The sequence below is a fragment of the Cucumis melo genome, chromosome 9 (genome assembly GCF_025177605.1).
Source record: "Cucumis melo cultivar AY chromosome 9, USDA_Cmelo_AY_1.0, whole genome shotgun sequence".
In the NCBI taxonomy this organism is placed as follows: domain Eukaryota; kingdom Viridiplantae; phylum Streptophyta; class Magnoliopsida; order Cucurbitales; family Cucurbitaceae; genus Cucumis; species Cucumis melo.
The window spans coordinates 7553653-7577302 of record NC_066865.1 but is presented as its reverse complement, the minus strand read 5'-3'; the positions used below and the strand labels follow the sequence as shown (position 1 = coordinate 7577302).

Genomic DNA, 23650 nt, shown 5'->3' with positions numbered 1-23650 from the left:
ATATCCAGATAATCTTTCCTTTGGCTTATGGAACCCTTTTGAAATTCTAAACTATAGACCCAAAACAAATTTCAACTTTCATACCCCTTAATCAAAGCTGTAAATTCATTATAAAAAAATGTTCTTAAATGTTTTACCCAAGCTGTCCTTTGTCAAGCGACTGTCTCGGAACCATTAATACTGATAACACAAATTATAACATCAAAATTGGGCTCAAAAGTGACTTGGAGCAACACCACCAAAGAAACTCGTATAGGACGACACAACCTTGCTAAATAAGGTTCGAAATGTTTCCTACCTTTCAATTCCAACACTAAAACGGAGTGGATTACTCAAATCAAATCCGTTGGAACTGTGGGTCACGGTAACTGGATACAGATCGACGTAAGTTTGCAGTGGCAACTGCCTGGGTTTCCCTTCTGCACACATGAGAGAAAGAAACTCCCGAAGGGAGATAAGGGGTGATTGACAGTGATTCGATCGGTGACTGGTAGAAGTAAACGGCAGCTGGAGGCGATTGGTGGCTGATTATGACGTGCGGATGTGGCGAGGTCTAGAGTGAGAGAGAAAAAACTAACGGTGGGCTGGCTGTACCGACAGTAGAGCAGCGTCCCGATGTGGCTGGCGGCAATAAAGTTTGCGTTCGGTAGTTGGCTGTCGAAAGGGTTAGAGAGAGTAAGCTAGATGACGTCACGATTGGGGGTTTCACTCTACAGCCAAAGATTCATAATTTATTCCTCTATTTCCCTTTGGGGGGGAGGGCGGAGGGGTTTGGCATGTATGGCCATATTTATTTTAATTAAAAATAAAAATTAAATATATAAAAACGTTTTTAAAAAGTTTCAAATATAGCAAAATCTAGTGACAGACTCCAAACGAGACTTTTATGGACTTTCAGTGATAGACCAATATTTTTCAGTATGGTCTATCATTAATAGACCGCAAGGTGATTATAGTTTCTTATACGTTTGTGATTAAGAAACCATATACTATGAAGAAGAAAGAAATAAAAGTACACAGTTGGTTAAAAAGTTATATTTATTCACATATATTACACTATTATTAAACAACTATGTGCACATAGTGCTTGAACTGCTGATCTTGCAGATAAATTTGTAGCATCGCCTAATCCAAATGACTTTGCAGATACATCAATTGAACAACTTTCCATTCCAATGCAAGCTTTTTCCACAAAAAGAGCACTGTTTGTCACATCCCATGAACCTTGCTTAAACGAACCACATTTTCCCTCTGGATTTCCATAGCTAGCAAATTGGATTTCAGAGATGACATGTCCTCCCTGACAAGATAACTCTAAGGTGCTTCCTTCATTAGCATTTGCACATATAGTTCCGATTGTGATTGTTTGAACTGACACGTGTTGTGGATTTCCACCAATTTCTTCAAATAAAATCAATGTGTTTGTGTTGCTCGAAAGAAATGATCTTGGAACATGATACCATCTTTGAGAAGGATTTCCACAATTTCCCACACATTTGCTAGGGTTGTATGCACCTCTGTAGTCACATGTTGCGCTGAAACTATCATTGCCAGCAATGAAAGATGGCCAAAATCGACCTATGCTTTGCCCATTTACCCAACCTTGGCCTTTTCCCATTCCTTGCATGTCCAAGACTACTGGGTCAATTCCAGCAGGTGTCTTAAAGCTAGTCTTGTACCATGTCATTCGCCTTCCAATAGATTTTGGATTTAGTGCAATCCAATTTGTTCTCTGTGAGAACATTGGGTTGTAAATTTGCTTCATCTCTCCATTTAATCCAACCTTATAAGACCATAAATTTAATGACAAATTAGTTTTCACGTTTCCATCTCCAATTAGATAGATGGGACCTCCATCGATTCCCGTTGGCACCATATCATAAAATGCGTCGTAATTCTTCAACCCAACAGTGGCACTCAAAAGAGTTATTGTGTTGGTTCCTGATTTTAGTAGAATCGGTTTCTCAAACACAAAACTCTGGCCATTACTCCCCCACTGCGACCCAATGTATCTTTTATTAATGAAAGCATGAAGCACGTGACCCTTTGTATTCACTTGGAGAGTCACATTTTGAAGTGAAGATGTTTCGTTAGTGTCAACACTCGTCATGTACCAGAAGTAGTCGCTGAAATCAATCGTGACCCTTTTTTGTTCCAAAAGAAGGTTTGCTGCAAATTTACCATTTCCTTGCAGTGTGTCTTTTATAGGTTCTGGAGCCCAAGCCCACGAGAGTTGTGCATTTTCCTTCTCATTTTACTCCTTCACGAACATAGATGTTTGAGAATTTACTTTTGCAGTGTTGTAAACCTCGTTGCAACCATCAAGAATGCTCACAGACCAAGCTGGTACAAAATATTTTTCATCTGCTTGTAGATCTATGGTGGCATCATTTTTTCCATCTGTGTTGCTTAAAAAGCAAAACCTCTCCCCTGTTGTTGGGTTAAAGAATTTCGTTAAAGTTACAGAGCTACCAAAGTTTTGGTCTGAGCGTGTGCCGTTAGTGAGAATCTTCTCTCCTAACTTGATTGATGCATGGAGTTGTTTGAGATGCCCCCATTTAGGTTGATTCAAGTTCCCGTATTCATCAAGTGGGGCGTTGTAATCGTAAGATGTAGTGATGAATGGACCTCCCGATGTTCTTCCAAAGTTGGTGCCTCCGTGATACATGTAATAATTGTTGAAGACGCCGCCAGATTGAAAAAATCTTGCCACAGAAAATGCTACATCTTCTGCAGTTCTGTAAGGGTCTTTGTCGCCCCATTTTTTAAACCATCCCACCCAATTTTCAGTAAACATTTTTGGGCTCTTAGGATTGTTTGGAGTAAAGTTATCACAGTAGAACCCGTTGCATGTATTAATGATAGGTTGTGAGGCATCACTTTGTTGGCACATGATCCATGGAACGCCAATATTGAGAGATTCGACCATTTGAGCACACCAATTGATATATGCTTTTCCTGCATCTTCATAAGCTTGTGTCATCACATTTCCATACTCATTCTCGATTTGAGCTAATATTATTGGCCCTCCTTGTGAAGCAAAGAGATTGGCTTGTTTACACATATTCACTATCTTTGTCGTGAAAGTTTGCATTTCATTCTTGTAGACTTGATTGTTAGTTCGGAGTTGGATTCCTGGCATATTGTGCAACCACACTGGAAAGCCTCCGTAGTTTCACTCGGCACACACGTAAGGACCAATCCTCATGACAACATAAAGTCCAGCATCTTGGATGAGCTGGAAGAATTTAATAAAATCTAAACGTCCAGAGAAATCATATTTTCGTCGTTGTGGTTCGTGACGATCCCAAAAAATGTATGTCTCAATTGCTCAAGTCCACCATCTTTAGCTTTTTGAATAAGATCAGGCCACATTGCTTCAGTGCTGCGTGGATAATGAATTGAGCCTGAGAAGATAATACGTCGTTCTCCGTTGATAATTATCGCATTTGAATCATATGAAACATTATCTCCTATGCAAAAAGTCAAGCAAGCTAGAGTTGCAACAAGCCATTGAAGCTTAAACATCTTTGATCCCACAACTTATGTCTTTGGTTTATTTGTTTCCTGAATCGATGTGTTTATTTATATAGAATACATATAGTGATAAGGTGAGAGTTCTTTCCTATCTATATTTGTGTTCAAGGTTGTTGATCAACCCTAAACATAGAAAAACGACTGACAAAAGTTTTTTGATACGAGTTGCATCCTCTGAAATTGAAGAATTCTAGTTGACCTTATCCCTCAAATAACCTTTTACCGAATTACAACTATTGTACGCAATTAAAAAATTTGTGTTCTTTTCCCATGACAACTTAGGATTCTATTTTTCATTTTTCACATTTGGCCTCATGTTGTAAGCCATCAACTTTAAGGTTAAGCTATTATAATATGAGCAATTTAATGTAAATAGATAGATAGATAGATAGATATTATATTTTCACCAAACGCAAAGATGACATCAAGATATTTATTTAACAACCCTCTTAAACTGTGGATTTTAATCATTCTCATTACACTCATTAAGCATTAAAACTAATTAATTAAAATTCATGTTCAAATTAATTGAAGATGTTAGTTGTTTAGTGAAAATATTGTTTCATTATTTAAAATACTTCTTTCATTTACATATCATCACGTGGGATGTGTGATGTGTGATGGTTGAAACATTGAAGGTAGATAAATCCAAGTGACCCTAGAGGGAACAAAAAAAGAGATGATCAAGAGAATAATCGGAAGTAACATAATTCCAAGAGAAAACAAAATTACAAAAAGTTAAAGTGTGATCAGAGTTCCCTTGTTAGCTCTTCACTCACTCTCCCCCAAAGTAGGCTAATGGGAAAAAAAAGACAATCCTCAAGAAATGCAACATCCATGGTAACAAAGTGCTTACGTAAAGATGGGTGGAACCATTTGTAGCCCCGTTTATGTATAGGATACCCTACAAAGATGTAAATCTCTGCCTAAGGAAAGAATTTAGTTTGGTGAGGGTCATGACTATGACCATAGGCTATGCACTCAAACACCTGAAGGAGAAAATCAATGATAAAACAAGTGGAAGGGTAGGACTCGTTGAGGTAGTCTAGGGTTGTTGGGAGATGTAGAACACATAAAGGCATTCAACTAATAAGATGAGTTGCAATAAGAATAGCATCACCCTATAGAAAGGAAGGAAGGAAAGCAAACAACATGAGGGAACGAGCAACTTCTAATAGATGATGGTTCTTTCGCTCAACAACCCCATTCTATTAGGGGTGTAAGCATAAAAACTTTGGTGAACAATTCCTTTAGATGACAAAATCTCGTTAAAGGTGTAGTCTTGAAACTCACGATCATGATGATTACTGATTGCAATCTTTGTATTGAATTCTGTTTTGATGATGTGATAAAAGTCCTGGAATGTAGAAGCGATGTTAGATTTGTCAAAGATAAAGAAAATCCAAGTAAGACGAGTATGGTCATCAATAAAAGTCACAAACCACGATTTTTCTGAGGAGGTAGTGACCTTGGATGGTCGCCAAACATAGGGATGAACAAGAGTAAAAGGTCGGGTTGGCTTGTATGATTGTGAGGAAAAAGAAACTCGATGTTATTTAGCCATAATGCACACATCAAAAGCTAATGAAGAAACATCAGCTTTAGAAAAAAGATGAGGAAATAGGTGCTTCTTATATTGAAAGTTTAGGTAGCCTAAACGAAAATGCCAAAAAATACAGTCTTTTTTAGAAGTAGTAAAGTATGAAGATAAAAGACTAGTTCTAGAAATGCTACTAGAAAATGTATCATCATGAAGCAAGTAGAGTCTCCTACTATGTTGGACAATGCCTATCATCCTCCCCAAGCTCAAGTCCTGAAAAGAAATAGAATTAAGTAAGAATGTTGCTTTGCAATTCAATCCACTAGTAATCTTGCTTATAGATAAAAGATTATAGAAAAATCGGTGCACATGCAATACATTGTATAAGGTTAATCCTTCAAAAAGAGAAATATGTCCCCTACCGGTAATGGGAGCCAAGGAGCCATCTATGATTCTTATTTTCTTATTTCCAACACACGAAATGTAGGATATAAAATGCTCAGAAAAACCTATCAAATGATCTATGGCGCCAGAGTCAAGGATCTAGGGGTTCTTCCCATCAATACTAATAAGACTAAAGGACTAAGGTATACCTGTCTGAGCAATAGCTCATAATTTAGTCGGATTGGAATCTCCAGGTGGCTGAAAAGGGCTTACTCATTAACATCAGCTCGACTCAGATTCTGTTTGTCATTGTTATAGTGTCCTTTTACCTTCAAGGGACGACCATGTAACTTCTAACACCGCTCCATAGCATGCCACTATTTCTTGCAATGCATAGAGATACATATAGGTTCCCCATTGTGCCTCTCCCTATCATGACTAAGGGACTTCGCACTGAAGGCAACGAAGTCAATAGCAGGGGTCGTCAGAGTACTCGTAACAATGGTGTGATTCTCCTCAAGGCGAACCTCGAAACAAACCTTCATTCGGAAGGGTATAAATCTCTAACTCAATATACATTCGCAAACAATATTGAACTTAGGGTTGAGACTAGCAAGAAAAACATAAATCTTGTTAACCTCCTCGATTCTAGAGTATTGTATGCCATCGTTAGGACAATTCAAAACAATTTCTCTACATAGTTCCATTTCCTAACAGATAAGGGAGAGTCTGTTAAAAAATGATATCACATCCATTGTCCTCTTTTACACTCGTGAACCTATTTTTGTAGTGTGTATCAACAAAGACATTCTGACGCTTGGAATACAATTTCTGAGTCGTGTCCCATATATCCTTAACAGTTGCAGCATACAGTGAGGGTTTGTCGATTTGTGGTTCCATATTTTTAATCAAGCAGGACAAAATAAGAGTATCCTCCCCTTTCCAGTACTGTTCTTGAGGATCTCTCGATGGAGGACAAGGTATCTCACCTGTCAGAAAGCTAAACTTGTAGTGCCCTTCAAGAATCATTTTGATTGATCGGGACCACGAAAAATAATTTTGGTCATTTAGGTTTTCCCCTGAAAATATAATGTAGACTATGCCACTATATTAGACACATAGGACGAGGATAAAGAAGGGAAATGATGTTATCGGACTCTCAAGATATACTTATGGGATTACATAAATGCCAGGACTAGGACCGGTAGAAGTAACCCCCAATGTTGCTTCAATTGTCACATTTTTTTGTCGAAGCATGTCCAATTGTTGTCGAGCTATTCTTGGAGAGGAAACCTATACGTGAGGATTTGATTGTGCCAAAGACTCACCACCCTCAAAGGTTGAATGAATGTGCTTAGCAAAAACAGTAGGTGGCAAGTAAACATGGATCTGCATTAGGAGGTGACTAATTGGTAGTATGTGTGAGGCAACGACGATGCGTGTAGACTGTGCGACTAAGGAAGGGAGTGACCGAAAAGCTATGGCTAAAAGGAAGTGTTGGTCGTAGGATCTCTTGTGCTTAGAGGAAGAAGATCGTCAAAGTGTTGCGACTGAAGAGAAGGGTTGGTCACCGAACATCTTGCAGGTGGAGGAAGAAGACTGTCGACGTGTTACGGCTAAAGGGAAGAGTTGGCTAATGAGCTCTTTAGGCGATGAAACAACTCTCCATGGCGACGATGGTTTGAGCATCAATGGCGACAACGACAACGATGCTAATCCCAATGGTTTGTCTCTCCTTTTTTAGTTTCATCAAGTGTCAAGTCATCTAGGGTTTCATCCATATCTCTCTGATATCATATTGAAAAATAAAAACGAAGAAAGAACACGAGATCTACGCAAAAACCCTAGCACAAAGAGAAAATCCACGATATATATGTTTCTTAATATTTTCTGATAATCATAAAGGTATAAAAATGATAAATTTATAGACAACATGAGCCTAATTAAAAGAATAAAAAATCGGGACAAAATAAATCTTAACAACCCATGAGCTTACATCTCCTAAACAAAATAATTATCGCATTCTAATAAGTAATCCAACTAGAAAAAGCCACCCCTAGCAGAAGAATCCAGTCTCTTGACATGTAGAAAAGTAATCAGACAATAAAAGAACGAGACTCCTAAAATCAACAATCTGATTAACCACTTCCAATAAAATGTCCTTGAAGGATTTGAATCATAGTCAACAAATCAAAGAGAACCATAACATTATGGAACCCCGTTCCATCGGCCAAAAGGCCCAAAACAGTGGCTTCAGAACCCAAAATACTTGAAAAGAAATCAAAGTAACCACTCAAAACACTTCCAGAAGATGACCCCATAATCCCGCAATAACCCATCTTCATAGTACTTGGGTGACAAACAGCCTCCACATGGATAAAAAACAGATCTATCGTATCGGACCACCAACAGCCTGAACCAAATTGAGGAAAACCCAATCTCCTTATATTGGTCACTCACCCCACACTTTCCATATTATAATCCAGAATCCACGCAAAAGAATGAAGAAATTTATTCCTGGAATGAGATCGTCCAAGCAGTCATTAAATAACATTCATTTATTTTTCATATTATGATAGTACTAAAAATTCTCCATCAACGAATCCTGTTTTCAATCTTTCCTCGAGCGTTGCTTTGACTTTCTCATAAAGACGATTGCATCACCCACCTCAAAAAAGAAAAAATAATTAATAAATAAATACATTTGTTACTTCATGTCATAAACGTAGTCGAATTTCATGTCATAAATCTTTTCCTTGAGCGTTTCTTCATGTCATAAATGTAGTTGAATTTCAATGTCATACTACAATAAAAATTATTGGTTTAAAGCAACGGGAAGATTTTTCTGTAGATCGTTCATACTTCTAATTGGGCATGTCCTAATATTATGCCCTTTTTCATGACAAAGTTTGCAAGTGTATAATCTTCTAGTAGTCAGACCATTACCTTCCCTATCAATACTGGGACATTTCCATTGACTGTGCCCGCTTTTCTTGCAAATCCTACAATGATCCTGCCTCACTCTCCTATTTTCATTGCTCACCCTATATTCACTTATCAAGTTCGGCCTCAACATGTTTTGATGGCTCTGACGATGTACATCAGACTTCTGACAGTTCCTCCTGTTGTGGCCCTTCAAACCACATATCCCACAATGGCGCTGAATTGTTGGGATCATTGGTGTAACATTCAACACAGACTTCTCACAAGTCCTCCTGTTATGGCCCTTCTCTCCACATACTCGACATCTGAATCGCCTATCAATGGAATCTTCCTTAAGTTCGGGGCAATAGTGTCTTCGATGCCCTTCACGGCCACAGTTTTTACAGTAAAATTTTACTCCTGCATTTGACAAAAATGTCAGCTTCAGTTTAATATGATAAAAGACAACAGTTTTCAGCAATGTGCCAATCACTTGAGAAATTTCCACGAGTCATGGTACAACCTGCACATGCTTGGGCAGGTGAACACGGGCCAATCACCTTAGCAACTAAGACTTGTAGGTTGGAAGTTGTCTATCAATTCAACCACATTCTTAGAACACAACCTATAGAACAGATCTTGTTCAAGTAAGGTCATCAATTCAACATTCAGTTAAAAAGAAACTTTTATAACATCTGTAATTTTCATTTTGCCAATGATAGTCTTGACTCTTATTTTTGGAGCGACGATCGAGAGTTTCATGAATTTTCAGCATTCTCAATTTTTGGAAGGATTGCTGGAATGAAAATCAGCCTTACCCAAACTAGTCCAGTGAGGTTTTGACCCAAGCTTCTAATAATTGATGCACTATGAGAGAATGCCTTTTGAGTACTTGGGTATATCCCAAGGTGAGAATCCTAGTTCCTAGGCCTTAAATCACCGATTGACACAAAAACTTCAAAACAAACGTGATGTTATATACTCTAACACCCCATTTCACTCATAGGTTTGAAACATGTAAAAGACCCAATAAGTAGAATTCAATTTTAATTAGGGAGGAAATAACACTACAGAGGTGAACACAAGACTTTTGGGACCACCTGCTCTGAAACCATCTTAAATAACTGATTAACCGAAAAGGTTAAGCTGCCAACAAGAGCTTAACTCAATTGACATCCAAGTATACAAGTAACCACAAGATCTATCGTTTGAATCCTCCTACCCCAATTGTTGTATTCAACTCAAAAACTTAAGATAATGGGTGAAGACAAATTTCATATTATATCATCTAACATTAAGTTTGGTCAAATCTATTGAAAAAACCTAAAAGATTCAACATGCAGAAAAAGAAAAAAAAAAGGCGCTTTTCCACGAAGGGGAGGAGACCTACTATTCTCCTGATGGTGTTTTTGAAGTTTCACGTCTACTTTCCATCTGTATCTCTAAGGCCTAGAAACATTGTCAAGATTCTCGAGAAATGGGGTTTTAACAGTTCATGCAAACTTCTCTCCCAACAGAAGATGTGGAAAACTCTCTCCAACTTCCGAAAATGACGATAGTTTCTAATTTTTAGTTAAATGTTTGCCAAACCAAAATGTTAAGGTGAAATCATATTTATTACCAATCATTTTAGGGCGTAGTAAATTCTTCGTTAATCGTTTTTAAGGTCAAAGTAAATAGTGCGTCTAGAATGAAGTAAGATAGGATAGAACAAAATAAGGTAAGATTTAATCTATTCTTGATTGGGATTAGAAAAACTAATATCTTAATCCTACGAGGATTGAGATAAATCCTAGATAAAATCCCTTATAAACACATCATTATGCATGTGAGGCATCTAAGAACTTCAGGCTTCTTTTCTATTATTTAGTTTTCTTACTAACTTAGGCATCCACGCTCTTTTTCTTTGTTTTGTAAGTCTTTTCTACAGTTTCCAAATCAAATTTACCGCTATTCACGTGAAAGTCACATGTGTTTTTCCTTGGTCAAAATTTTGGCATCAACATAAAAAATTGTGATACCAAAATTATAGTGAAATATTTATTTTCTATGAATTTGAACTTCTGACTTTTTGGCTAAAATTTTGATCCCTTAACCAGTTGAACAATAATTGGGTTGACAATGAAATGTTTTTCAAGCTCTCATTCATTTGATTAGGAGTCGGATACGACTCCAAATCAAAGGTTCGAAGAAGCGAGACCCTTTTCTTGCAGGAGTGCTAACGCGCACCGTTGTTGCTTTTGGGCTTTGCCTTCATACTTTGGGTTTTGGGGTGGGGTATACTGACTCCTTCGATCGAAGGCGCAGGGACGGAGTCCTTGCGAAGAATGAAATGGATAAATCAGTCCGACTATCCAGAAAAAGTAGCTCGCCTTTAGACAGCTTCATTTTATAGGTATCTAACCCCTTAGAATCTAATAATATAAATACTATAGCTTTCGTATTATAATAAAGCTGAACTAGGTATTGATATTTTAGTACAAAAACTGACCTTTCATTGCACTGCTCCGCTTTCTACGGTTTTCTGGGTCACTAAAGAATGCTTTCAAAGCCTCAGAAGTACGTTTTCTTGCTTCAGCACTTCCTTTGGCTTTCTGCGTTACAAAGAAAACATCAAATATTTGTAAGAGCTTATAGGTTGGGGGGTTCAAATTGACAATTACATGCATTTGAAAACATTGTAAAATGAAAGTTAAGCTCGTTTAGGATGCGACTCATAAGTGGTATTCAGGCATAATTCCCATTTAAAAATAAAAGGGAAAAGAAAATTTGTAATCCACATAAATATCACATGCTATCAGAAAACCATCCAGTGCAGAACTGCATCGAATTTCACTTGAATTGTGTTTGCAGTAAACCTCCAAGAAATAAATATCTAATAAAATGAGTTTTTTTTCTTTTCTAATATTAGGAGCAACAATCAAAGCAATATATTTAAAATACACCAAACTAAATACAAAATCTAATTTGTACCGAGTATGGTTATATTTTGTAAGTAGCTATCAAGCAAGTCTTTCAATAATTGTTGAGAAAATTCTATTTAAGAATTTCCTACTTTTGTTCCAAGTGTGAATCGATTTAAATTTAACAATAAGGGCAAAGTGGTAATTTGAGTGCCTTAACCTTCCTTTATAGGCACTTGTAATAAAAGCTTGCAAGCTTGTTTTTCAAATCCAAACAATAGTTACCCGCCTGTTAAAGACCTCTCACATCTCTCACTTACCTAAGCATTTTGTTAATTCAATCTTTTTTTTAGAAAGAACAATTTTCTGAGAATTTTCAAATATAGCATAATAAACCAAAATATTTACAAAATTTAAAATTCTATCAATAATAGACTTCAATTAGCGTCTATCAGTGCATTAAAAGAGATTTTGATAGAAGTCTATTAGTGTCTATCATTGATAAAATCTTAAATTTTTTTTATATTTTATAAATATTTTCAGCAGTTTTGCCATTTATAATAATTTTCTTTTTTATCTTTTTTTATTTGTATTTCTTGTATTTCTTTTTTAGGAAAGTTATTTTAAATACAAAACTACTTAAAATATTTACAAATATAACAAAATATCACAATCTACTTCCGTGATAGACCAAGATATACTACTATTTGTGTCTAATTATATTATAAAAAACAAGAAATAAGAAACCGTTATCAAACAAATTTTTTTTTCTTTTTCTCAAGAAACAAGAATATTAATAAAAACATATTTTTGTTTCTAGTCCTTAAAAAGTAGGAAGTAGGGAAAAAGAAAAAAAAAACAGGAAACGATGAGGGTCCTAAATTTCCTCCGCTTTTGATATTCAACTCCTTATATTTCATTTCACCATGACAAGGTGCAACTTAAAAGTCAGAGAGACCAACCCTAAATTTTAGAAATAAATTTAAGTCATATCTTAACGTTAATGATAAAAAAGTAAACAACCATAAAAACTATGCCTAATAGGAGAAATAACTTCTCTTTTCTTTTCTTTTCTTTTCTTCTCTTTTTTTTTTTTTTTTTTTTTTTTTTTTTTTTTTTTTTTTTGCAATATTAGGAGGCAACTTATACGAGTATTGTGAGTTGGTACATGTCTCACTTGGCCAGTAGAAGAACAAATTTTGCGATGCTTGATAACTACTTCTAGACAGGTCTATATGAAGATTATGGCTATGCTAGAATTGGATGTATTTGACTAACCAGGCAGGACCTAAAAATAATAAAGATATCAACTTCAAGATATCGCACTTTTAAATGTGGTAACATACTCAAAGGTTGAATGATGACCCGATCCCAAAATTGAATCTGTTTTACATACTGACTAGGTAGAACCTAAGGATGATAAAATAGCAACTTCGAGATATTGCATCTTAAAATGTGGTGACATAATCAAAGGTTGAATGATGCCACGATCTGTTTGTCAAGTGACATGAATATACCAAGCAACTTCCTTCTTTTGGATGGAGAAACAAATTTTTCATGGATAGATGAAAAGATAGAAAATCGTTCAAGCATACAAACTTCCAAGCACATTCCTGACCTACAATATGGCTTCTAATCCAATACTTTATACGTTTTATTTAAAAATGATGTTTGAATATTTATTGACAAAAATAGAGAGAGCAAAGAAATGACAAAACTAGGGTAGCAAAATCAAGGGCCCGGTCCACAAGTTGCCTCCACATCACTGCCATATTCCCAGCTGACCTCCCACCCTCTGACATTCAGCATTGATTGTTAGAATCCATGTAATGCCTAAGTTTTTGTGAGGGAGACATGAATGAAACGATATCATATATAAATGAAAGGGATCCTAAGAACATGAAAGTAAGGTTAAGAAAGATTAAAAAGAATTAAAAGTTACTACCTGTACCAATAAGGTACACCTTCCTTTTCGATGGCTCGATCATAGAAACTCCAAAATTAAGTGTGTTTAGTTTGAAACAATCATATGTTGGATGACTTTCTGGGAATTTTCCTAGGATGCATGTGAGTAAGAATAAAGCATGCTGAAAGGATTCGTCTTAGTTTGTAGGGACAACTTTCACTCTCACAAGTCTTTAAACAAGGATGATGTTGCCAAGTCGCAAGGGATGCAGGGGAATGTCAGGGATCTGAATTCCGAATCCTGAGCCTAGGTCATTTCAGTTGCTATCAGAGCCTAAGTTTTGAGGTTCTATAAACTGACTTACGATGTGAGTCTTTGGTTTTTGTCCCTATGGCTATACAGTCCTTCGTCAATCGCTAGGTATGTTTATGACTATGATTATGCACATGACTTTGCATGTATTAAACTAGAATTACATGAATGTTAAGACTTATCTGTGAAGGATTTTTTGTGGTAGAATTTAGAAAAAATGTCGCCACGTAGAGATGCACGAAGGAGTGGTCAGAAAGTCAGCCTGCTATACAAGCTGCCAACCTCGCTTCTCCAGTCACCCATGCTGACCTGGCCACTATGTCAACTCAGCTGGAGCTAAGATTCAGAGATATTGTAGCAAAGGCTTTCTTTCTTTCTTTCTTAATTTATAGCGTAATCAATCACTATGTCAACCTAACACGCTTAACTTTGAAGTTTCTATGATTGGGTCACCGAAAAGGAAGGTACGTCTTATTGATATGAGTAGTAACTTATAATTCTTTTAAGTTTTTCTTAACCTTACTTTCATGACCTCAGGATCCCTCTCATTCAGATGTGATATCGATTCATTCATGTCCCCCTTCTAAACTCAGGGTATCACAGCTCATGATTGTTTAACTCGTGGACCGGGTCCAGACTTCGTGGTCCGATCACTCCTCTTTGCCTCTTCTCCTAAAATCTGCACACTTCTCTCCTCTTCAACTACCATCCATCGTCCGGTCCCCTACCTCTGCTATGTAACGAATTGTCGATAATCTTTTCCTCTTTTTCTCATTTTCTTTTCTTTTCAATATATGATATTGTGGTCAATATCCTTAGATCTAGAGTTTTTTTTTTCAAATATGTGCATAAATAGATCTAAATTTGTAGATCTAGTGTATATATTTGGATTGTTTTGTTTAAAATTTGGACTGTTGAGTTTGGACTTGAAATTTAGACTATTTTTGGTTTTTGGATCATTTGAGTTTGGACTTGAAATTAGGATTGTTATTTTGTTCACTAAATTATTAGTTTGGATTGATCAAGGGCGATTTGTTTGGACTTAAATTTGGAATGTATATTATTTAACTTTAACAGTTGTAAACAAATTGGTTAAATATGCCATTGTGTCCCAAAAATTTGGTCATTCTTCAACCTGAAAATGGCATGAAAAGTGATATTGAGGTAGAAATTGATGAATTATTGGGGAAGAAATCGAATGCAGAAAATGAAAATGAGTTAGTACCTCCACTAATATTCACACAAATAGATTGGGGAACTAATAATATAATTTGTGAACAAGGATCAATATTGGAGGAAAATGAAAGAGGTCTAGAGAACTCTAGTCTCATACAAAAAAGAGTGTTATTCAACACCAAAGAAGACCTACAAATGGCTCTAAAAATATTGCAGAAGAACATTTTCGTGATAGAATTGAACCAAGATATACATCTTGATATGTAAAATGCAAACAATAGGAAAGTTGTGATTAGAGATTATGTGCTTGTCACCATAAAACCCATGGGACGTTATAATTACTAAACTTGAAGGAGAGCACTTATATTTGTACTCATAATTGTCACAAGATCATTCGCAACTTAATTCAAACTTTATGAGTACTGAAATTCAAAATATGGTTAGAGTTGATTCTAGAAGTGATTTAAAAAAATACGATGTAATGTTATTTATAGACGTGTGGCACGCAAAGCGAAAAGCATTTATTAAAGATTTTGGTGATGGAGAGAAATCATATGCAAAACTTCTGTATTGGTTGAGTGTTGTTGTGTGTTAGTGATATATAATTAAATTTGTCATCAACCACTAGCTTAAACTTTTGGGCGAATTGATGGTTTAATATTGTGCACTATAATCCTAGAACACTAGTGGATCGGCATTTTATTCCATATAAGGCGCCAGCAAAGAATATTTTTGGTCGAGTTATCTAATCATTTAGTCCTATAAGAAAAGCTTTCAAATATTGTAGGTCATTCATTCAAATAGATGGTACTCATCTCTACGGCAAGTATAAAAGGAAATTGTTGACCATCTTATCTATTGACTCAAATGGGCATATATCTCCCGTAGTTGAAGAAGTGGACATAATATCATACATTGAAAAGAAAAGGAAACAAAAAGGAAAAAAGATTACCTACAATCAACTGAACAACGGACAACTGGATAGAAGAGAGAAGAGTGCAGTGCAGATTTTGGGGGAGGAGGCAGAGAGGAGTGACTGATTCAAAGGGGAAATGGGGGCTTTGGGGACCATGAAGTCGTGGCCTCGATCCACAAGTAGGGTGATCATGAACCCAGTCGACGTGTATGGTAATAGTTGATACCGTCCAAGAGTCTCAAGACAACACTAAATGGTAGGTTAGGCGCCAAGTCAACAGGTTAGCAGGGAATATGGCAGTGATCTGGAGGCAACTTGTAGATTGAGTATGTGCTTTCTACTAATCATGGACTCAATCCATGATTTATGGACTAGGTCCACGATTTTGCTACCCTAATTTTATCATTTCTTTACTCTCAATCCTATTTTTGTCAATAAATATTAGGGCAAATAGAACTTTAGGGGTTGTATTAATTTAAACTCTAAATTAAAAATGGTATCAATTTAAACCTTGGACTTTGAGAGTTTATAAACTTAAACCCCAAACTAATAGTTGTATCAATTTAAACCTTAAACTTTTATAAGTTAAACCCTGAACTTTCATAAATATATCAAATGCATAAGTGTATTCAAATAAAACATATTTGGGCATTTAAATTGATACACTTACGTAAATTTAGGGTCTATATTGATACAATTATTACTTTAAGATTTAAATTGATACAAACATGGTAGCAGAATTCAAAGATTAGATTCTAATTGAAACAATTCTAAACTATTTGTAGTTATTTACTAAATATTAGTTGACAATAAACTATTCTTAATTTAATTTATGAACATAATTTATGTTTAAAACATTGTATAATTATTATTTTGTAATATTGTATAATTAATGAGATAAATCGAAATTTTGGTGCTATAGTTTGGAGGAAGTTATAATTTAGATCTTATGGTTTGATAAAAGCCTAATAAATTGTCCGTATGGTAGGGTCTATTTAATACTATCAAACCATAGGAGACGTTATATCAAACCAATTGAACAAAATTATAACTTTTAAAACCATATAAATTAACTTATAACTTTATACCAAACCGAAGCTCAAAGATCTATGAACCAGTCCATCTTTGACTACCCCCCCCCCCCCCCCATTTTTTTATTTCTATTTGTATAAGTATTTGTGCAATTTATAAATAATTGACATGACATACTTTATTTTTAAATATTTTTTATCTTTATTTAATATAAATCTACATTTAAAATTTTAAATTCAAATTCTACATACAATGAAAACATACAAATATTGTTTTCAGAATTTGCACTATTTCAAGTCACTGGATCTAAAAACAGATTCAGAAATAGAATATGGATTGTCTATCAAACACATAATCATTCAACTCTATGAATATGAAAACATAAAACAGAATCTAGATTGTCTAAAAAACATGTCATTAAAGGTTACACAACAAAGCTCTGTTGGCCAAATGGCTTCGACGATTTGCTCTTGATTATGATTCCTAGAGTTGAAAGATCATTGTGAGCAAGTATGGTCCCCTTCCCAGGGTGACAAAGGGGTTAAAGGCACATATTTCATCTTCCCTTCCTTTCTCTCATCTGGTTTTTTTATGGTGGGAGATAATAGTGAAACGTATATTTAGGAAGATCTATGGGTGGGGTATAGATCCCTCACCCCGTTTCCTCGATTATATCACCTCTTCCTTAAAAACCCATCAGGGATCATATTTTTTGGTTTGGTCGGGGAATTCAATTACTTTCTCATTTGGTCTCCATTGATCTGTGACCAATAAGGAAACGACAGAGGAGGCTTCTTTCCTTTCCTTGATTTAGGGTTAAAAAAGGTCTCTACCCAACCCGTTTCGGTTCAAGTTGAATCGGCCATATTTGAATGAACGGGGAGAATCAATGGAATAAAAATTAGAAAAGTGACAGTCTCTTTTGTTCTAGGGTTTTCAATTGAAGAAATCTAAGTTTTCAATTTTTTGCATGCTTTGAGATAGTTAAAGATCGATGTTCTAGGGTTTTTTGTTTTTGGAAGTCTGTCATTCATTTTAGTCTATCTATGAAAATTTGGTTGGGAGTTATTCAAGACATGTATAGCAATTTCAAGGAGCAAACTATTGAGGTACGTGAAGCAATTATGTGTAGCAGTCAAAATATGTAGAGGTCAAAATAAATGAAGGTTTACTGGATTCCTCCTAAGGGAGGCAAGTTCTACTTCACTCCTCCTCAAGGAGACTACTTCTACTTCTTAGAGAGAGGAAGGTTAGAGAGAGAGAGGTGGTAAAGGTAAAAGAACTGGAAAATGGTAGAGGGCAAAGGAAGATGCAACAGACAAAAACCCTAATCTTATTATTAAATACTTGGTTTCAGGCAAAGCAAAATCGAACCATGGTTCGGTCTCATTTAAGAATAAAACTGAACCAAACAGAAGCGGTTCGGCTCAGATTCCTACACCCCTACCTAGATCGAGAGTTTTAACTTTAGGATTGGGAGAAAAGATGCTCATGTGTGGAACCCCCCTTTCGGAGGGCTTCTCGTGTAAGTCTTTCTTTAGAACTTGATCCCCCTCCCTTTGTTGAGTTAGTTTTTGATGTTTTATGGAGGATCAAAGATTCCAAAGGAAGTTAAGTTCTTCTCTTGGCAAGTTCTGTTTGGGTGTTTGAGCACATCAAATAGGCTCATGAGAAAGACACCTTCGTTATTGGGCCTTAGGTGTTGTATCCTTCATCGGAAGGCAGATTTTATCTGGATCACCTTCTCTAGGAGTGTCAGTTTGCTAAATCTGTGCAGGATGATTTCTTTCAAAACTTTGATTTTGCGCTTGCTCATTAGAGGAATGTTCCGTTGATGATTAGGGAGTTACTCCTCCATCTGCCTTTCAAAGAGAAAGGTCATTTTCTTTGGTTTGCAGGGGTGTGCACGATTTTGTAAAATCTTTGGGGGTAGAAACAATAAAGTGTTTCATAGAGAGGAGGGAGACCCTAGAAAAATTTAATGTTTCTCTTTGGACTTTGATTTTGAAGACTTTTTGTAACTATTCCCCAGGCAATATTTTACTTAGCTAGAGATGTTTTCTCCAAGGAGTTTTGTGGGCTTGGTTTTTTTTTTTTTATGCTCTTGTTTTCTTTCATTTTTTTATAAGTGAAAGTAGTTATTTCTGAAAAAAATAAATTAACTTGCTTTAATTTAAGCGCAACCACCATCAACTACAATTCCCTTGATAAAATTGGTAAATATCCAAAATAGCTAAGAAGATTAATATCCCGATCTCCAGACGACAATACTTAGTCTCAAACCGATTCTTAACTAAAATTAGCAAACAGAAGTATATGATTTTATTCAATAGTAGAACTAAAGGACACCAGTTAAATATCATTTAACTTCTAGTGATGTAAAAGTGACTAAACATAAACTCGTTTGGTTTCATGAGATCCCAGTTATTTGTTTTATTAAAATTGCTATTATTACACTATAGCTTATTACTTTTAGTAAGTAAATCAAACTAGTAGGTTAAGAAAAGAGAGATTGTAACTATATCCAAAACTAGAGCGCTCGGAAACAAATTATTTCAAAAAATTACCTTAATTGCAGCCACTCTCTGAGCATGAAGAGCAGGGTCACGATGGATAATCCTCATTCTCTTACTAAATATACCTGTTTTGGCATTGAGACTCTGCAATCATTCAACTAAACAACAAAGATTAAATTCATGAACTGGTAAATAGCAAACAAGTATGATTGGAAACGATATTTCCCCTCTTGGGTTTGCATATTTTTTCTCTTATTCTCTTCGGCTTGGAATCTTTTTCCCCAAAAATTTATATATTTTCAATTGATCAATGAAAAGTTGTGTTTCTTGTTTCCTTAAAAAAATCAGTTTACCAAATATACCTATATTCCTCGGCATCAACAGGATTCAAGAGACTACATTCTTGTTCTATTATTGAGACTAAATAATGTCCGTGCATATTTTCATCCACAATCGTTTAGGTTATCGATCCAACAATGTATGACATAGCTAACAGGTCACAGTAAGGAAAGGTAGAGAACAAACTTTTAATGATCGACTGATCTTTAAACCAACTTCAGGAGGAGGTGATTGGTAAACACGCTTCGATTTCTTCTTTTCTTCCAGCTTTATTTCCAAGTTATCAACTTCATCATCCTCCTTCATTCTTAAAGGAGAACTGGCATGAAAAACACGTGAAAAACTTAGATATTCGAAACCACAAAGACTTAACCGGAATAAACCTGTAGAATCGAGACAGCATAGCAAGTATGCAAATTTGACAAATTTATAGAATACACAATTTCAGAAACATTAATAGGAACTGGGTCTGGGAAATAGGGTACTCATATGTTATTATTACTACGAAGTGAGGATGCATGACATTGACATGTAATACATTCACTATTGCAGTTGTCTGGATAATAAACTGTGGCACAGTAAGATTGCTAAAAGCAGAAAATAATAAAAGAACCATCACTCAGAGAGTAAGAACCAATCAATAGACAACTAAAAAAATATTTTAAAATCTGCAAAACGAATACCAATTCAGAGACAGGACAAACCATGCGAACATTCTTTGCAGTCTGTCAATCTAAAATGTCTCCCTCACACTTTTTATTGTATTGCAAAAACTTCGATTGAGAAAAAAGATTGTTCCCTAAAATTTTCAATTGAGTTCACCCAAACAACCTTCTGATCTATTCTAAGAATCTGGTCCGTACTTTGTAGCAGAAAAACCCCACCCTCATTGGATAGAGATGCTCATGATTTTCAGTTTTAGACTTCCAATTTTGGAATGGTAAAGAGGCATGTGATTTCTTCCAGTAAATAGAGAATAATGCCAGATATCAATTTTCCCTCAGCTTGATTTCTGTACTGCCTACAAGCTAGAGTCCAATGAAATTTAAAATGAAAATAAAAGTCAATAGGAATAAAAGAAAGAGAAGGATGTTAGTTACGTGGATCGTGCTTTCTCCCACGGTCTTTCATCAATGGACTCTTCCCATATGACACGATCCCCCAAACATTGGTGGCAGGTCACTATACCCTAACAACATTGGGGTAAAAGGTAAACAAACAAATAGGAACGAGGAACAGCCAACATTTCTCCTTTTGTTCTGAAAGAAAAACATAATGAATCTGATTGATGAATGAAATGAGGAGTTAAGACACTCCCAACCACCAATGGTGGATTACAAAAAAAATCTTCGATTGGAAATTAAGGAGAAAATACTATAACCAGTATAAAGATGTTTACGTGTACACCAATAAAGCGCACTAAAAATAACTAAATCCATAAAGCTAAAAGAAGTGGAGAGCTTATCCTTGAAGATTCACCTATTCTTCTCACACTAAAGATTCCTGAAGAAAGTTTTTATGATAGCAAGTCAAAGAGTTCTATTGTCTCCTTTGAACGAACGTAACATGAAAATAGAAGCCAAAATATCATAAATATTTCCTGGAATGAACTTTCCACCCTTATGTTTCTAAAAGATAATTCCAATATCGTTTTGCCAGGACAGCAACCAAAAAAGACGGCATTGTGATTCTGCATGCATTTTACACCTGACAATCTAGGATGAAGACAGATGGAAGTTTGGCATCCTTCTTTGAAACCAATTAACCATTTTAACCCTCCATGCGTAAGTTCCCAAAGGAAAACTTCAATCTTGTTTGGATAAGAGTCATTCCAAAATATGGAATATAGATTGTATGTCGTTGGCCCTTTGAAATCAAATAAGTCTTCCATTTCTTTGTAAAGACCGATCGGCCAACTACAAGCATTTCCATGCAGTATGATTACTACCAAATTGAGATGAATGTGCTATCCAAGATGAAAAAGCTCATGTCCGACAAATCATCTAGCAGTCATTTGTTACCATAGACGTCAATTACTAGGCTTTCTAAATTCAATTCTTAAACAGGTTTGTATCCTTGGGCTCCCTAAATTTACATATTAAAATCCAACACTAGGTGAAAGCAGAACAAGTTAAATTGATAGTTTGTTGGGCGTGCTTTTGAAATGGTGAATCTTAGCAAAAGTACTCTGATTATTGAAGTGTCCGATGAAAAATTGTATGGATGTATTGTTCTACTACATCCTTAAATGTGTTTTTAAATGCTTCCTTAACAATCAGCTAGGTCTAAAGCTCTTAACAAGTGAAGTGCTACCTCATCAAGTCTTTTACATGCTTTAGACTTTTTAGCATGTATAAATCACTCCCAAACACGATGATTTTAAGTGGAAAGTACTCTCGGTTATGACAAAAGTGCTTTTAGCATTGCAAACAGACCCCCCAAAAATCCAAGAATCAACAACATAGTTGAAATTAAAATAGAGGATGGAGGAGCTAAAATGGTCAATTAGTCAGCTAGAGCAATTACCTTTCCATTACACACAGAACAGTCAGCACGGGATCTTTCAATTCCACATTCCGTACAAGGCGCATAACCCCTACCTCGGCAACTTGGACATGGTAATTCTTTAATATACTGACCATTTGGGCCAAACCAGGACCTGGGTTCAGGTGCGCTAGAAGCTGAATTCCTGAAATGCACAATTAACTTCTACGCTCTGAATTCAAATCTAAGAACTGAAGCGCGAAGATGAAATAGACAGCAACCACAACCAATTCAGCACAGAATCTACTTCAAATCACAAGAATTAAACCCGAATATACTAACCTGGGTTTTAAATCGACGTCAAGTCCGTACAGCTCCTCGGCGGGATCGAAAGCCAGCTGCGAAACCAGAAGAAGTAAACAAAATGAGTGTAGACGGTCGAAATCCAAAACAAAAGATGAGGAAGTGAATACCGGAGCAGGTTTGGGTATTGCAACAGAGTCGTCGTTTTTCAAGCAAGCAACGAAGCGAGGTGCGAAGCAAATACATCGGTTTGATTGAAGTAAAAGGAAGAATCCGAAGTTCTTCGGCCGCCAGTAGTGCGGCGTCAATGCCGGAATTGAGAAACAGAGCGATGAGGACATCTCGAAGAAGGGTTACATGGGAAGAAGTGGATATGAGACTACCAAGTAACAATGGCCATAGTGTTCGAACTGAAGAACCAAAATTGAAGTATTGTGTTTGTGTGGTCAGAAAATGCCACGCGCCGTTTTGCTTTTACGTCGTCGTGTTGTGGATAGTATGTGATTGGAACTTTGGATGCTGGAATTAAACGCAACAAGATAAGCCCTTTTCTATGAGTAAATATGGGTTTTAACTAAGCCGTAAAGAGTGTCTTATTAGGAGTAAGACCTGATGGTACTAAATTTTTTCGGGACGACGAAGAAGAATAGCAAAATCTAAGTTTTAGTTTGGATAAATGAAAAATTTATTTTAAATTGTCAAAATAGCAAAACAATTAATTTTCACATATTAAATGGGATAAATATGCCTTAAATGCCCCTACTTAGTTTACTATATAGACTCCTAAATACAAAAATATCTTGTAATTAATATATACTATGCTCCTAAATACAAAAATATCCTATAATTAATACATACTATGCACTCCCTTCAATTTCCTAATTTTTCCTCCAAAAAAATAAATCATCTTCTGTAAAGGTTTTCTAGCGCATTTCCACTGTCGCTTTTCGTAGCTTTCTCTTCCATTTTTCCACCGTCGCTTTCTCTTCCGTAGCTTTTCCATCGTTTGCATAATAATTATGGGATATTGAAACCAATTGAATATATTTAGGGATCTTTGAAAGAATATAATAATTTTTTGATTTAGTTAATAATTATCATAAGTGGGTTTGTTCACAAATACACCGTAATCGAATATGTGATATTTTATTTGATTTTTCGATCTCTTTAAATATACTATATTTGAATCTGGATAGTTATCATCTGTTGAGGGGTAATTACGGACCAAAAAAGTGGGAAACTATTTCGTTAGTTAGTTTTGCCATAAATTAAAAAAAAATAACAGTTTGCTATTTTTCTAATTTTCATTCTTATATTTGTCATTTACACGGATTCCCCTAAAAATAATATTGCAGATGAAAAGTTTAGTTTTATTTTTAT

The 23650-nt window shown here is 35.7% G+C and overlaps 1 protein-coding gene, 1 long non-coding RNA gene and 1 pseudogene across 5 annotated transcripts; all 3 read right to left on the bottom strand.

Annotated features, from left to right (window-relative positions):
* Positions 1-1051: 1051 nt before the first annotated feature.
* On the bottom strand, positions 1052-3528 carry LOC103503417 (beta-galactosidase 7-like; annotated as a pseudogene).
* A 1622-nt stretch (positions 3529-5150) lies between these two features.
* On the bottom strand, positions 5151-22708 carry LOC103503314 (uncharacterized). Of its 4 annotated transcripts, none has more exons than XM_008467458.3 (8): positions 22310-22708; positions 22010-22172; positions 20584-20672; positions 19670-19802; positions 19196-19288; positions 10875-10977; positions 8408-8803; positions 5151-5350 (listed from the first exon to the last, which is right to left on the bottom strand). In XM_008467458.3, the coding sequence occupies exons 1-8, from the start codon at positions 22609-22611 to the stop codon at positions 5310-5312; spliced, it is 1320 nt and encodes a 439-aa protein (XP_008465680.2). In that variant the 5' UTR covers positions 22612-22708; the 3' UTR covers positions 5151-5309. The 4 variants fall into 4 exon arrangements, with proteins under 4 accessions (XP_008465680.2, XP_008465681.2, XP_008465679.2 ...); XM_008467459.3 differs by lacking the exon at positions 5151-5350 and adding an exon at positions 7583-8129 and having other exon boundaries at positions 22310-22707; XM_008467457.3 differs by lacking the exon at positions 5151-5350 and having other exon boundaries at positions 8196-8803; positions 22310-22365; positions 22441-22704.
* Positions 12913-15626, bottom strand: LOC127150974 (uncharacterized). Its single transcript, XR_007823644.1, has 2 exons — positions 13232-15626; positions 12913-13119 (listed from the first exon to the last, which is right to left on the bottom strand). It is a non-coding gene; the product is annotated as an uncharacterized LOC127150974 (long non-coding RNA).
* Positions 22709-23650: the final 942 nt, after the last annotated feature.

What these genes read in the sequence shown, in the direction of transcription:
- LOC103503314 (XM_008467456.3), bottom strand. Translation starts at nt 22,611, where the DNA reads ATGTCCTCATCGCTCTGTTTCTCAATTCCGGCATTGACGCCGCACTAC. An exon ending in GACGTCGATTTAAAACCCAG is followed by an intron (nt 22,173 to 22,309) that starts GTTAGTATATTC and finishes TGTGCATTTCAG; the next exon opens with GAATTCAGCTTCTAGCGCAC. An exon ending in AGATCAGTCGATCATTAAAA is followed by an intron (nt 19,289 to 19,669) that starts GTTTGTTCTCTA and finishes GAATGATTGCAG; the next exon opens with AGTCTCAATGCCAAAACAGG.